Consider the following 15,108-nt stretch of genomic DNA (forward strand, 5'->3'; position numbering starts at 1 on the left):
ATCTTGATAGTTCATGCTCTCTCTTTTGACAGTTCATTCTATCTTTCCACATTTCAGTTGCTCTTTCGATAGTTCATGCTCTCTTGACATTTCACTCTCCATAGTTCATTCTCTTTCACACTCTCTCCAGTTCCTTTGCTCACTCTCGATAGTTCATTCTATCAACAGGTTGTTCTCTTTCTACTACAACAATTTTTTCTCTCACCCTCACTAGTTCATTCTCACTCTTGAAAGTTCCCTCTCTACAGTTTATTCTCTTTAATCTCTCTCGACAGTTTAATTGCTTTTTCTTTATCTCTTTCTCTCTCTATCTTGCTTTCTCTCTTGCTCTCCCTCTCTAACTCTGGTTCTCCCTGTCTCACTCTGACTCTCTCACTCTCCCTCTCTTTCATGGTCTCTTGCTCTTTCTCTCCCCCTCTCGCTCTCTTTCTCGCTCCCTCTATCCCGCTTTCTCTTGCTCTCTCTCCGGCTCTCCCTCTCTCTCTCACTCTCTCTGTCTTGCGCTTTCTCTTGCTCTCCCTATCTCTCTCTTGCTTTTTCTCATTTTCCCTCTCTCACACTCTCTCTCCCCCTCCCTCCCTCGCTCTAGCTCTCTCTCTTCCACATTCACTATCCCTCTGCTTCTCTCTATCCTTTTCTTTTGCTCTCTCTTGCTCTCTCACTCTTCCTCTCTCACTCTCCTGCTCTCTATCTCTATCTCTCCTTCTCTTTCTCTTTTTCTCTCTCTTGCTCTCCCTTTCTCTCTTGCTCTTTGTCGCTCTCCCTCTCTCACTCTGTTTCTCGTTCTCTCTCCCTCCTTATCTCTCTCCCTTGCTCTCTCTTGCCCTCTGTCATAAATTTTTAATTAGACCAGTGTAATGCATCATTTTCTCTGTGGAGGCGCTGCAGTGAAATAAAACAAATGCTGACAATTTTTTTCAAAGATGACAGCTGCTTGGTGTTACAGCAACAGGACCCACTATAGGGAGGGTATTTTCAGGGGGTGTGTCTAGCAAAAAGGGTGTGTCCAATGTAGACAATCCCTTTAAGGGACTTGTTCAAGGGCCATATTGAAAACAGTGGCCAGGGGATGAGTGCTGCGATATTGTTACTATGGTGTTTTTGTCATGTTGGGTATTATGTTTGATGTGTACGGTAAAATGTCTTATTTTATTGCCCTGACATTGGGCTTCTGTTCTGTATAAAGAAGGAAATTCTAGTAATAATAATAATAATAATAATAATAATATATCAGTAAATAGCTTATAGGGCAATTCCTAAATAAGATACAAAAATACGATTCAAGTTGATTCTATTGCAAACGTACTTGACCACAAATGCCCGACATTCAATGTGCAAAGTATTAGCCACAAATGTGGAGCAGATGACCAGGAAAACATTTCTAAATCAATATATTTCTATGAGCGCATGTCAGGTGCCAAGGAAATAGGGAGTTTCCGCAACTCATCAAAAGTGTAGAAAGCAAATGTTTTCAATCCTCCACATAATTTATACCTATAGTATGTAGCTTTATATGATATATATGTGCGCCTTACCATATATCTCCCTGCGTACAGATACACAGACACACACAGATGTTAAAAACCTTTCCGGTTGGAATTTATAAAAACACTCTCATTTTGAAGACTTTATTAATGCAGACTTTCCTGTATTACAGAGAGTTGGGATTTTAAAAGAAATAAGTACAACTACTGTGTTAGGAATTTTTTAGAAAGAAAAAGGTGGCACTCACCATCCCCAAAAATACATTTATATTTAAAAAAAAAAAAAGAGTTAAAACATAGTTCCAGAAGTGAATGGAACTCACTGCGGACATACTGACTTCCATTCACTCCTGCAACTATGTATTCTTTTTTCTTAACAAAAAAGTCATCTAAGAGGCGGTGAGTGCCACCTTTTTCTTTCTAAACAATTCTCCACAATTGGCCTGATCTTTTTGCATGGTATCCGGGATCCCTGTTCTTTGGAAGTTCAGTTCCATTGACCCTGGATGGGAAATTAATGCGTGCATATGGTGCTGGATCCCCTCACCTGAAAGATACCTAAAGTAGTGACTAAGGGTGTGCTTACCTGAAATGCATTGATGTTTTATATTTGTATCATTATATTTTAACAAATCCACTTGAAGTTGTACTCTTTCCCCTTGGAATAAATAAATTGTTGGTATCATGAAACTGGATTGCTTTTGTTCATTGGACTATAATACTACTCCTATATACAAGAAAATAACTATACTACTGCCCCCTATTTGCAAGAATATAACTCCTATAATATTGCCCCTGTTGTGAAATTGGATTTTGGGCTCCCCCGGTGGCCACTGGTGGAATTGAACTGGTGTGCATCATCCTCTCTGTTCACCTGTTTCCATCAGGATGTGGGAGTCGCTATTTAGCCTTGCTCCTCTGTCACTTCCATGCCGGTCAACATTGTAATCAGAAGCCTTTCTGTGCATGTTCCTGCTGCTAGACAACTCCCAGCTAAGTTGGACTTAGTCCTTGTTTGTTTTTGCATTTTGTTCCAGTTCACAGCTGTAGTTTCGTTTCTGTGTCTGGAAAGCTCTTGTGATCTGAAATTGCCACTCTGATGTTATGAGTTAATACTAGAGTCTTAAAGTAATTTCAGGATGGTATTTTGATAGGGTTTTCAGCTGACCATGAAAGTGCCCTTTCTGTCTTCCTGCTATCTAGTAAGCGGACCTCAATTTTGCTAAACCTATTTTCATACTACGTTTGTCATTTCATCTTAAATCACCGCCAATATTTGTGGGGGCCTCTGTCTGCCTTTCGGGGAAATTTCTCTAGAGGTGAGCCAGGACTATATTTTCCTCTGCCAGGATTAGTTAGTCCTCCGGCCGGCGCTGGGCGTCTAGGGATAAAACGCAGGCTACGCTACCCGGCTACTGTTAGTTGTGCGGCAGGTTTAGTTCATGGTCAGTTTAGTTTCCATCCTTCCAAGAGCTAGTTCGTATGTTTGCTGGGCTATGTTCTCTTGCCATTGAGAACCATAACATGCCCCTATGTACAATAATATAACTACATAATATAACTACTATAATACTGCTCCTCTGTACAAGAATATAACTACTATAATACTGCCCCTATGTACAAGAATATAACTACTATAATACTGCTCCTATGTACAGGAATATAACTACTATAATACTGCCCCTAAGTACAAGAATATAACTACTATAATACTGCTCCTATGTACAAGAATATAACTACTATAATACTGCTCCTATGTACAAGAATATAACTACTATAATACTGCCCCTAAGTACAAGAATATAACTCCTACAATATTGCCCCTATGTACAATAATATAACTACATAATATAACTACTATAATACTGCTCCTCTGTACAAGAATATAACTACTATAATACTGCTCCTAAGTACAAGAATATAACTACTATAATACTGCTCCTATGTACAAGAATATAACTACTATAATACTGCTCCTATGTACAAGAATATAACTAATATAATACTGCTCCTATGTACAAGAATATAACTACTATAATACTCCTCCTATGTACAAGAATATAACTACTATAATACTGCTCCTATGTACAGGAATATAACTACTATAATACTGCCCCTAAGTACAAGAATATAACTCCTACAATATTGCCCCTATGTACAATAATATAACTACATAATATAACTACTATAATACTGCTCCTCTGTACAAGAATATAACTACTATAATACTGCTCCTAAGTACAAGAATATAACTACTATAATACTGCTCCTATGTACAAGAATATAACTACTATAATACTGCTCCTATGTACAAGAATATAACTAATATAATACTGCTCCTATGTACAAGAATATAACTACTATAATACTCCTCCTATGTACAAGAATATAACTACTATAATACTGCTCCTATGTACAAGAATATAACTACTATAATACTGCTCCAATGTATAAGAATATAACTACTATAATACTGCCCCTATGTACAAGAATATAACTACTATAATACTGCTCCTATGTACAAGAATATAACTACTATAATACTGCTCCTATGTACAAGAATATAACTACTATAATACTGCTCCTGTGTACAAGAATATAACTACTATAATACTGCCCCTATGTACAAGAATATAACTACTATAATACTGCTCCTATGTACAAGAATATAACTACTATAATACTGCCCCTATGTACAAGAATATAACTACTATAATACTGCTCCTATGTACAAGAATATAACTACTATAATACTGCCCCTATGTACAAGAATATAACTACTATAATACTGCTCCTATGTACAAGAATATAACTACTATAATACTGCCCCTATGTACAAGAATATAACTACTATATTACTGCTCCTGTGTACAAGAATATAACTACTATAATACTGCTCCTATGTACAAGAATATAACTACTATAATACTGCCCCTATGTACAAGAATATAACTACTATAATACTGGTCCTATGTACAGGAATATAACTACTATAATACTGCCCCTATGTACAAGAATATAACTACTATAATACTGCCCCATGTACAAGAATGTAACTACTATAATACTGCCCCTATGTACAAGAATATAACTACTATAATACTGCCCCTATGTACAAGAATATAACTACTATAATACTGCTCCTATGTACAAGAATATAACTACTATAATACTGCCCCTATGTACAAGAATATAACTACTATAATACTGCTCCTATGTACAAGAATATAACTACTATAATACTGCCCCTATGTACAAGAATATAACTACTATAATACTGCTCCTGTGTACAAGAATATAACTACTATAATACTGCTCCTATGTACAAGAATATAACTACTATAATACTGCCCCTATGTACAAGAATATAACTACTATAATACTGCCCCTATGTACAAGAATATAACTACTATAATACTGCTCCTATGTACAAGAATATAACTACTATAATACTGCCCCTATGTACAAGAATATAACTACTATAATACTGCTCCTGTGTACAAGAATATAACTACTATAATACTGCTCCTATGTACAAGAATATAACTACTATAATACTGCCCCTATGTACAAGAATATAACTACTATAATACTGCCCCTATGTACAAGAATATAACTACTATAATACTGCCCCTATGTACAAGAATATAACTACTATAATACTGCTCCTATGTACAGTAATATAACTACTATAATACTGCTCCTGTGTACAAGAATATAACTACTATAATACTGCTCCTATGTACAAGAATATAACTACTATAATACTGCCCCTATGTACAAGAATATATATTTTTAATACTATACTATGACCAACATAAAGTGTAGATGATAGAATAGTGATATATAATTTCAGGTACTGTTAATATCCAACAATTAATTACCAATTATATTGTGATTTTAGGAATAACCTTAATTTATCTAGATCTTAATGAGCCTTAGAAAGTTTTATGAACTGAGAATCTCCGTATCCCTTCCTATCTATTAATATTGTGAGTTAGTTGCGGGTATCTGGGCATTGGTGATGAAGGATAATTATAGCGGTCTATATATAAACCTCTCCTGCGTGCCCGCCCGTAGATTCACATTCTGCATCCTGCTCCAGTAACTGCAGTGTAATCAGCACTTCGTAGACACGAGGGTGACTCAAGGAGCTGACTAAGTGAAAAGAGAAGATTCTGGGGAACAGATGTAACTGATAGATCGATGTACTATTTATGATTTACTCGTAGTCCTTTATACTGCAACATTAGAAGCTACAGTTACATTCCAGCCACAAAGAAAATGATTGAATGTCCTAATAAATATTAGTATAAAAACATTAGAACTTATCTATTTTAAAGGTATATATATATATATATATATATATATATATATATATATATATATATATATATATATATATATAATTAATAATATATATATAATAATATAATAATATAATATATATCATTATTTATTTATTATTTTTACTTTTTGATAAATTAATTTAGTTTTTAATAGTTGTATCAAAAGTTTTTTCCCATATTTTTTCTATACCAGTCTTCCTTTTTACTACTGAATTTGATTGTTTCCTCCTTGATGCTTACTCTAAAAATAAATGGCTTTACCCATTAAACGCATTAAGGCAAAAAAATGTAAAAGTTAAAATGCCAGAATTACCATTTTTTAGTCCCGTGCCTCCTTCAAAAAAATGCTATCTGACCGTAATATGTATCCCATAATGTCAGCAATAAAAATGCAAATGACAAGTCCTCCTACCGATCTATCGATGGAAAAATGGAAATATTATGGATCTAAGAAAATGTTAACACAAACTAAATTTTTTATTTTACAAATTTCTATTCTTTTTTTAAATCACATAAATAAAACTAAAACTTCACAAATTTGGGTTTGCTGTAATTGTACTTATCTGTGGAATCATGTTGATAGTTACATTTTAATTCACAGTGAAGAACATAAGAACAACCACAAAAAATCAACCGCAGAATCAATCAAAACTATTACTTGTCCCAAAATAAAAAAGTCCTCTTTTCACTTTGTTGACGGTAAAATAAAAAACGTTATGGCTCTTGCAAAAGAAGGAGTAAAAAACGAAAAGGCAAAAGCAAAAATTAGCAATCCAGATCAGATCAGTGTGCAGGTGGCGTCTAATTCTTCGGCTAAAGGACCGGGAGATCGTGTGATCGCTGGTTGATGGATCGATGGTTAATGGGGCCATCTAGACCTACGGTAACTATATTGTGTAAGGCAGAGTGGAAGGCAACTAAAAGAGTCTTTTTGTATTTCATTGTATTTACCCTCTATAAGATTGCTTTTTGATTCCTATGGACATGTAATGCTCCATTTCTCCTTTAGAGGAGCTGTAGGGAAATTGAACACTTATTATCAGGTTCCTCAATAATTACAGCTGATTGTGAGAAAAAATGAGAGAGGGGGATACGGAATCCCACTGCCGTCACCAATCTGTGACAGAGCTTACACAGTTACAGCTCTCTGGCGCCCCCCGTACCCACAGGTCAGTCAGGGAGCTGCACCTAGGACAAGTAGTTGCCGGAGAGGATGCCCTGTTACATACTGGTTATCGAGGCACCCTGCAGTGAGGGTGGTATATACAGCTCTGGCAAAAATTAAGAAACCACTTCAGTTTGTATGATTTTTCTCTTTATAAGTATATTTTTAGGTAAAATGTAAATTGTTCTTTTATTCTATAAACTTCTGACAACACGTCTTTGTTTTTGCCAGAGCTGTATATCACCAGTCCCAGGCTAGGAATATATATATAAATCTCTGGTCTGTCACTGTTAGGATCCCCCAATAACACCAGAACAGTATACTGCCACCAGTTCCTCATTAGATATAATCCTGGTCCGTTATCAAGCATATATCGGGACAGAAACCAACCCCAGGAAGCATATAAGTACTAGCTGGACTCACGGATGTGGGAAATCGGGTTTCGAGATAAAAGAGCAGCCCAAAACTAATTGACATTTTAATTGCCGAAAGGCACACTAGAAAATACAGTTATATACAGAGTAATATACATTGTAGCCAGAAGTACAGGTAAAGGTAGGGTGCAGGTATGGGATTGCAGTAAGCTGTATGTGTCAAGTTACCGTTTCTTAAAACATGTGGGCACCAGGGAAGCGCTCGAGTCTACAGGTACTTTCATAGTTTCTGGTCCGTCTTCACGCGTGACGTGACATGGCTTCCACGGCAGAACAATGACACTGGCTAAAGGTGTGTAACTAGCTTTGAACCCCTAGCTTTCCCCTTTTCCATATTTGCCACTGCCCCTCTGGGCCTGACTGAAATCTCCTCCTCCGACCTCCTAGCTGAAATTATTCTCAATATCTAGGATGGATCATAACTTCCTAGTGGGAGGTCCAAACGGGACAACTGACGTCTCAATGGGTTTGTTGGGGCTGGACCGACATGGAGAAACTTGGGTCGGCAAAGTGATTCTGGAGAGCCAGTCTCAATAGCTCAGTATCTGGGACAGCTAGAGAAAGATGTGACCCAGGTGTGTGTGTGGAGGGCTCCCAGGATTCTGGTGGCATATTGGATTTAACTCTGAGATGCATGGTACTCTCATAATTCATCTCTAGGTCTTGGTGCCCAAGTGTCTACACTTTCCCTTGATAGTTGATTGATGTTGGCCGCCTTGCACAAAAGACAGCAGTGGGTTACAGCTCTGTTCCTCCTCGCCTTCATTAACACATGGCCTCTAATTCTCTGGCAATATGGCATGTCCCTATTCTTTGGGGAATTTGAGTACTTATACTTATCTTCTCTGTGAGCGTCTTCTAGAGGTTCATGCCCAGTTGCCTAAAATACTGCATTATTACACCGGGAAGATGGAACCTTATTTCAAGAATGGAGAGGAGCAGGAACAAAAGAAAAACATCTCCGGATTCAGGAGAACAGCAGAATTAATACCAGTTAGAACATTACACTTTTAGAGCAAATGACAGGCCTTGCTTAATTGAGTTTTGTTTTTAGAAATATAAGAAATGGGTCATATTTATTATTACAGTCTGATGGGGTTTAGTGCACTTCTGTAATAATGGAAACTCTACATTTGAAAAAGAACTTCTGGGCATTGCCCACTACGAAGGGCACGGTGAGACATGAAATGTGCCCGGTGCCCAGGGAATAACTTCCAAGTACTTGTTGTGTTAGAGGCCCCGGGAGAAGCCTGATGAGTTGTAGAGAAACAGAAGCTGCTTGGTCCTGACGTCCGGGAGGAATTCTGACAGCTCCAGTGACGGCTCTCTGTAATAAATACTCCACATCAATAACGCTGTATCGCCTAACGTTTCCAGTAATGAGCGTGACTCGGAAGACTGGTGCCCAGTGCACAATGTTATTAACATAGTGCAAAGTAAGAAAGCTGAGCAATGTGACATGAGTCAGACCCTAAAAGACGTGATATCTGTTCTATATATCCATCAGTGTGCAGGGGTATATATAATACATAGCTACTATCTATCTACAGTGGCAAGTAGAAGATTGTGCACCCAAGAGAGTTACCCAAGATGAAAATGAAATGATCTATCCATCTATTAACTATCTATTATCTATTATCTATCTGTCATCTATTATCTATCATCTATCTATCATCTATTATCTGTCTATCTATTATCTATCTATTATCTATCTATCTATCTATCTATCTATCATCTATTATCTATCCATTATCTATCTATCTATCTATCTATCTATCTATCTATCTATCTATCTATCTATTATCTATCTATCATCTATTATGTATCTATCTATTTTCCATCTATCTATCATCTATTATCTATTTATTATCTACTGTATCTATTATTTATTTATTATCTATTATCTATTATCTATCTATCTATTATCTATCTATTATCTATCTATTGTATATAATCTATTATCTATCTATCTATCATCTACTGTATCTATTATTATCTATCTATACTTCTATTTCTATCTATCTATCATCTATTATCTATCTATCATCTATCATCTATTATCTATCTATTATCTATAATCTATTATCTATTACTAACTATTATCTATCATCTATTATCTATCTATCATCTATTATATATAATCTATTATCTATCTATCATCTACTGTATCTATTATCTATCTATATTTCTATCTATCTATCATCTACTGTATCTATTATTATCTATCTATATTTCTATTATCTGTCTATTATCTATCTATCTATCTATCTATCTATCTATCATCTATTATCTATGATCTATTATCTATCCATTATCTATCTATCATCTATTATAATCTATTATCTATCTATCATCTACTGTATCAATTATCTATCTATCTATCTATCTATCTATCTATCTATTGCATCTATTATCTATTATTTATCTATATTTCCATCTATTTAACTAAAAACCTAAAATCCTAGCTGTGTCTACTTTAATGTTACCACTTCAAAAATAATATTACAAAGATCGAAAATTATCTAGAAATTTGAAATTTTCCAAGTTCTTCAGCCAAGCGAATCCTGCAGTTTTTCATTAACAAAAAGTTTAATGAGAGTCAAAGTGTTGTCGTTTTATTTCCACCTATTTAATAAACTGATTGTTTTCCTCCTTTTCTTTTTATAAAGGTGAAAGTTTGGTTTCAAAATCGTAGAATGAAGTGGAAGCGAGTGAAGGGAGGTCAGCAGGGAGCCGCCGCGCGAGAAAAAGAACTGGTCAATGTCAAAAAAGGAACTTTACTACCTTCCGAGCTGTCTGGGATCGGAGCTGCGAACCTTCAACACACGGTTGACTCACTAGCCAATGACGACAGCCGTGACAGCGATCAGAGCTCGGAACACGCTCACTTGTGATCTTCACATGAAAGAGACTCTGCTACAGTTTCGTTCTCAGGAAAGAAAAGAACGTGGAATAAACTGGCTCTGTCGATGCGTCAAGCTCAGAGATTCTTGGGAAATACATTAAAAAAAAAAAAAAAAAAGATTTTTAGTCTTTACGGATTATCCAGAATTAGAAAAACAGCGCCTCATCTGCCTGCAGGTTGAGAGTGGTATTGCAGCTCAGTACAAATTAGAAGAGCTGAGCTGCAATGCCAGACAAAGGAGGGCCGGGGAGTTGCCATTTTTGGAAGAAAGTAGCCATGTTTTTCTAATTTTTGTGAAATGTTAAGTACATGTGGTTCAGTTTTACAATGATGGATGGATCAGGGACAAGATAGGCAATGTAGGCAGTTGACACAGTATAGGAAATCATTGGTGCTCAGCATCCTAAGCTTTACTCAAAAATTCACTTTCTTACACTAATCAAAATTTTCTGTGCATATTAGAGTCATTTTTTTTGGTGCGGCCCCTCCGATACCCAACACCTGCCTTATCACCCTCAACTACAACTTACTCCATGGGGAAATCAGTAACAGAAAGGGTGTAAAAGTCAAGTTGAGCGTGGGGTCCATACCGATAAGGTTGAAAAAAAATAACAGAAATTAAATTTTTTCTTCGGGCAATGCTTAATTTTAAAATTTTGCTTTGGGCAATGCCTCGACATTTTCCCTTTATAAATTGTCCCCTATTAGTGTGAAGCCCTTAGAGGCGATGCTCAAGGTGTAATTTCATCACTAAATAGTCAATTTTAGAGCAGGGAAGGAAGCCATATATCACATGATCACTCTCAGCCAATCAGCAGCTCTTAAAAAAATCATGTGACACTGTATGACTTTATTTATGTCCTATATTTAGCCCTTGTCCCGGCAGGGACACATACTGGCATATGCCCCCCAAAAAATGGTTCCCTGAAAGAGCAACACTATTCAAAATCTTTAATGCATGGCCACTTTCAAGAGGCTGTTAAGGGTTTAAAACATTTTTGAAGAAATTAAAAAAATCTAGAAAACACTTGCCTAATTGAGTACCTGTCAACATTGCCTCGGTTCCCCACCAATCTTCAGACATTCTTTCTCAGACGGACACACAAGTGACCACTGGCTTCACCATTGGCGTATTGGTCTGCACCTTGACCAGTGATTGGCTACAGTGCTCTTATTCCCATCCAACCAGAAGAAGTACAACCAGTAGGGGATCCGACAGTGCTGGGAGACGAGTGGAAAAACTCAGTTTATTTCAAGCAAGATGGATGGCTTTTACAACAATTTTTAAGGGATCAACAACCTGTTTAAGATGGCCATATACTAAAGATTTTGGACAGTTTAGATATTTTTTTCTCAATCATGGGGACCTTTTTTCCATTACCGATGAGTGTGCTGGTTGCCAACAAATGAAAAATGTATCTTTTGTGCTTTATTCTTTTGTTATTATTGGGTCGTGGTAGTGGAAGAGTCATTTATACCAATCTACAGATTTAAATCCTGTGAATGGAAACCACAGAGAATCAAACGTATTGACCAGTTGTTTGGTCCCATTTATCCCTTTCTGAAATTCTTGATAAATGGCCAAAATAAGAAACAAGAAACAGATTGCATCACATGATCCTTTGGTGACCTGTTGACTGGCTGAGAGGGATCAGATTATGCACCATTTGATTCTACCAAATAGGAAGTGCTCTTTTTTAAGACCTCACATTTGGCACTTTGGGAAACATTTCGAGAGAAGAACTGTATTCCCTGGCAAGATTCCACTAGGCTATTATAATAACTTTTCTTATTTATAAAAGTTTTTTTTTTTAACATTGGGACAGGTTCCTTTTAAATCTAAAATTTTAGAATTAAAAAAAAACAACAACTTTACAAAAAGAAAAAAAAATAGAGAAATGAAAACTATCGCATCTGTAGATAGATGAACACGTCTTTGCCAAATCACCGTGTCCCGGCTATCAAGGATGATACATTTGGTTTGGAACATTCCAATACTGTAAAATATTTTCATGATGATGACTATGGGCTGGAAATCTAGCTTTATATTACACCGAATTTAATGCAAATTTCCCATAGTGTTCCACAAATTTTGTCATGGTGTGAATGTGTACAACATTTGATTAACAAAAAGTCTTGAAATTATAATACATTTCTTAAGGAAGATTCTTCATTTTTGGGAAAAAGCGTAAAGAAAATGTACAAAGTTGCTTTCAAGGGTTGTGTACATTCAGCAGCCTCTACATTCATAAAAAATATGGGGATGCAGAGTCATGGCTATATACCCTGTGAAAGTAAATATTTAAAGCAGTCTACCCGATCATAGGGACTACACATCCCAGTGATTGAACCCCTGCTGATCAAGTCGTTGCAGATCTATCGATAAACATCTAAAGACAGACTTGACTGCTGATGGTCACAAGAAGGAAGCAGAGGCAAGTGTGCTGTCTCTTTAATTAGAATAAGTTTACTGTGATATATATATATATATATATATATATATATATATATATATATATGTCAAGACAGTAGTATTAACGGCACTTTTATTGATATTTAATATTTTTTAGTCAACGACTAAATAACTTATGAGAAGCAGCAAGAAGAATTTTTTTTTTTACGTTGATAAGGAAACATACCAGGCAAAAAAGAGATGTTTTACATTTTACTCAAGACGGTCTCTAAAGTTTACATTGTTATATGCTTTAGTTATGCAAGTTTTGTTATTTGCCGTTTTCATAGAAAAAGAAAAACATTTACGCTGCCTCAAAAACAGTCATCATTTTGGTAATATTTTTTAACTGAACCTCACCCTTGGAAATTTTTCCAACTTTCTTTTAAACAGTAAAAAACACTAATAAAAACAAAAAACACACAAAAAAAGAAGAATCCTCAGCTCTGTACATACATGTCTTACAATGCTCTTCAGTCAATCTGCTCGTTTTACATGGATTTGGGTAATATCTTCTAAGGGTTTTCTTTAATTTTCCTTCTGGACTCAACCAAAGAGAATGATAATTGACCAATAATAACCAATCAGAGTTAGGAAAATGGCTATAATACCTATGAGAAGAAATGTAAAACTTAAAGGGGTTGTCAACTTTTGAGCAACATCTCAATTTTTATGCACTATACTCCCTTCCCTAACAAATAAAGCAACTATATTAATATTAATATACTGGCAGACATGGTCATCATTACAATCACAGCCATGAACACACTGATCCCATGTTACCACAATCCTCTTTTAGTACCTACCATGGTTGTCTGAATCAGTGGGAACTTAGGGTTAGTGGGATTCAACTTTTACTTTGCACTGAATGATAATTACAATATGTTGAAAATGGTTCTAGAAATTCAACATTGATGTCTAGAACTTCCCAAAATCCCCCATCTGGAGACTATCTTTGATGAGTATTTTTGATCACAATGGTTCTTCAGTGATTTTTGAGGTTCTATATAATTAAGACTATCATATAGTTTTAAAAAGTTAGTCCAGGACTAATATATTGATGAGCTATCCATAGAATAGGTCATTACCATCAGATTGGGGCTGTTCCGACACCCATTGCGGTACCAACACCAAGCAGTTATTACCCAATCGTATAAACACCAGAAGTGCACAGATTACAGGGCCAATCAAGAATAAATAAAAAATAATAATTTAATGAACATTAAATGTTTATAAGATTTTTTAGCCATGGTTTATTAAACTTTTTTCTATTTTTTTACAATGTATTTCTAAAAAATAAAATTTCAGCAAGTAAAAGTTAATGGACTGTGTAGTGGCCATTCTCGAGTACTGCAGTTCAACTCATATTAAAGTGAATGGGAGTTAAGGTGCAGTACCTAGAAAACACAACTACAAATTGTATGGAGCTGTGTTGTTCGGGATCCATACAAATTGTACTTCTAATAGCCTCCGCATCTGGTTCAAGTTTATCAGTGGTGATAACATCTCTAGGACCACCATTGATCTGATATTGATGAGCTATCAATAATATCTAATTCTTGGAAACCACTTTAAAGCATTTTATTGGATTTCATCTTTTCAAACGTCTACAGGGCTTTAAATCTCTTAAAGATCCCTCAATGGAGATTTCTTGAATACTTTGGGAACACTCTTTTCTGTGAATGTAGATAATAAATGTCCTACTCTCTCTTTTAGAAGACTTGCAGACGGCAATAGGATTGATAATAAAAAAAATATTCTGGTTTTCAAGAAGGTTATGAAATGGTAAATGTGATGGTTAGATCATCATTACCATCACACACTTTCCTGCATTAATTCCATAAATCTCCACCATCACCCTCTGGTTTAGAAGTCACAGACTTTGGTTGGGAATCCTGATTGCAAGGCAGTGAAATATTTGGTTTACATAAGGAAAAGAATACGGCAGCCTTTCATGGCCTAGAATTGGCCAAGGTTGCACTCTGGCTGTGTGTATATATACGTATGCTTTAGAAACTGACTCTCATTTACCAAGAACATGGACAAGACAAGACAAGACATAGCTAAATATTGTTTGTACTTTGTAAAAATGTTCAATAAAAACATAATTTTTAATTAGAGTGGAACATTCTTTGTCTTTTTTTCTACAAAGATGAACTTAGTAACTATTGTTCTATTTTTTCAGGAATCAATAGCACATGTGAAAATAAGAAACTTTGTAATATAACTTAATAAAGAAATCTACTTCATCGCCTCCCGAACTGATCACTAATTCTCAAAATTCTCAGTTGTTGAGTAAAATATGTCTTCGGTGAATAC

At 35.6% G+C, this 15,108-nt stretch overlaps 1 protein-coding gene across 1 annotated transcript in view; it reads left to right on the forward strand.

Annotated features, from left to right (window-relative positions):
• Nucleotides 1-14,902, forward strand: part of MEOX2 (mesenchyme homeobox 2) — an 82,470-nt gene extending 67,568 nt beyond the window's left edge. Inside the window, exon 3 of the mRNA XM_077268070.1 lies at nt 10,102-14,902. Within this exon, the coding sequence (XP_077124185.1) occupies nt 10,102-10,326 (225 nt within the window). The 3' untranslated portion in view covers nt 10,327-14,902. The remainder of the gene's footprint in view (nt 1-10,101) is intronic.
• The last annotated feature ends 206 nt before the right edge of the window (nt 14,903-15,108 follow it).

The sequence above is a fragment of the Ranitomeya variabilis genome, chromosome 6 (assembly GCF_051348905.1).
Source record: "Ranitomeya variabilis isolate aRanVar5 chromosome 6, aRanVar5.hap1, whole genome shotgun sequence".
In the NCBI taxonomy this organism is placed as follows: Eukaryota; Metazoa; Chordata; class Amphibia; order Anura; family Dendrobatidae; genus Ranitomeya; species Ranitomeya variabilis.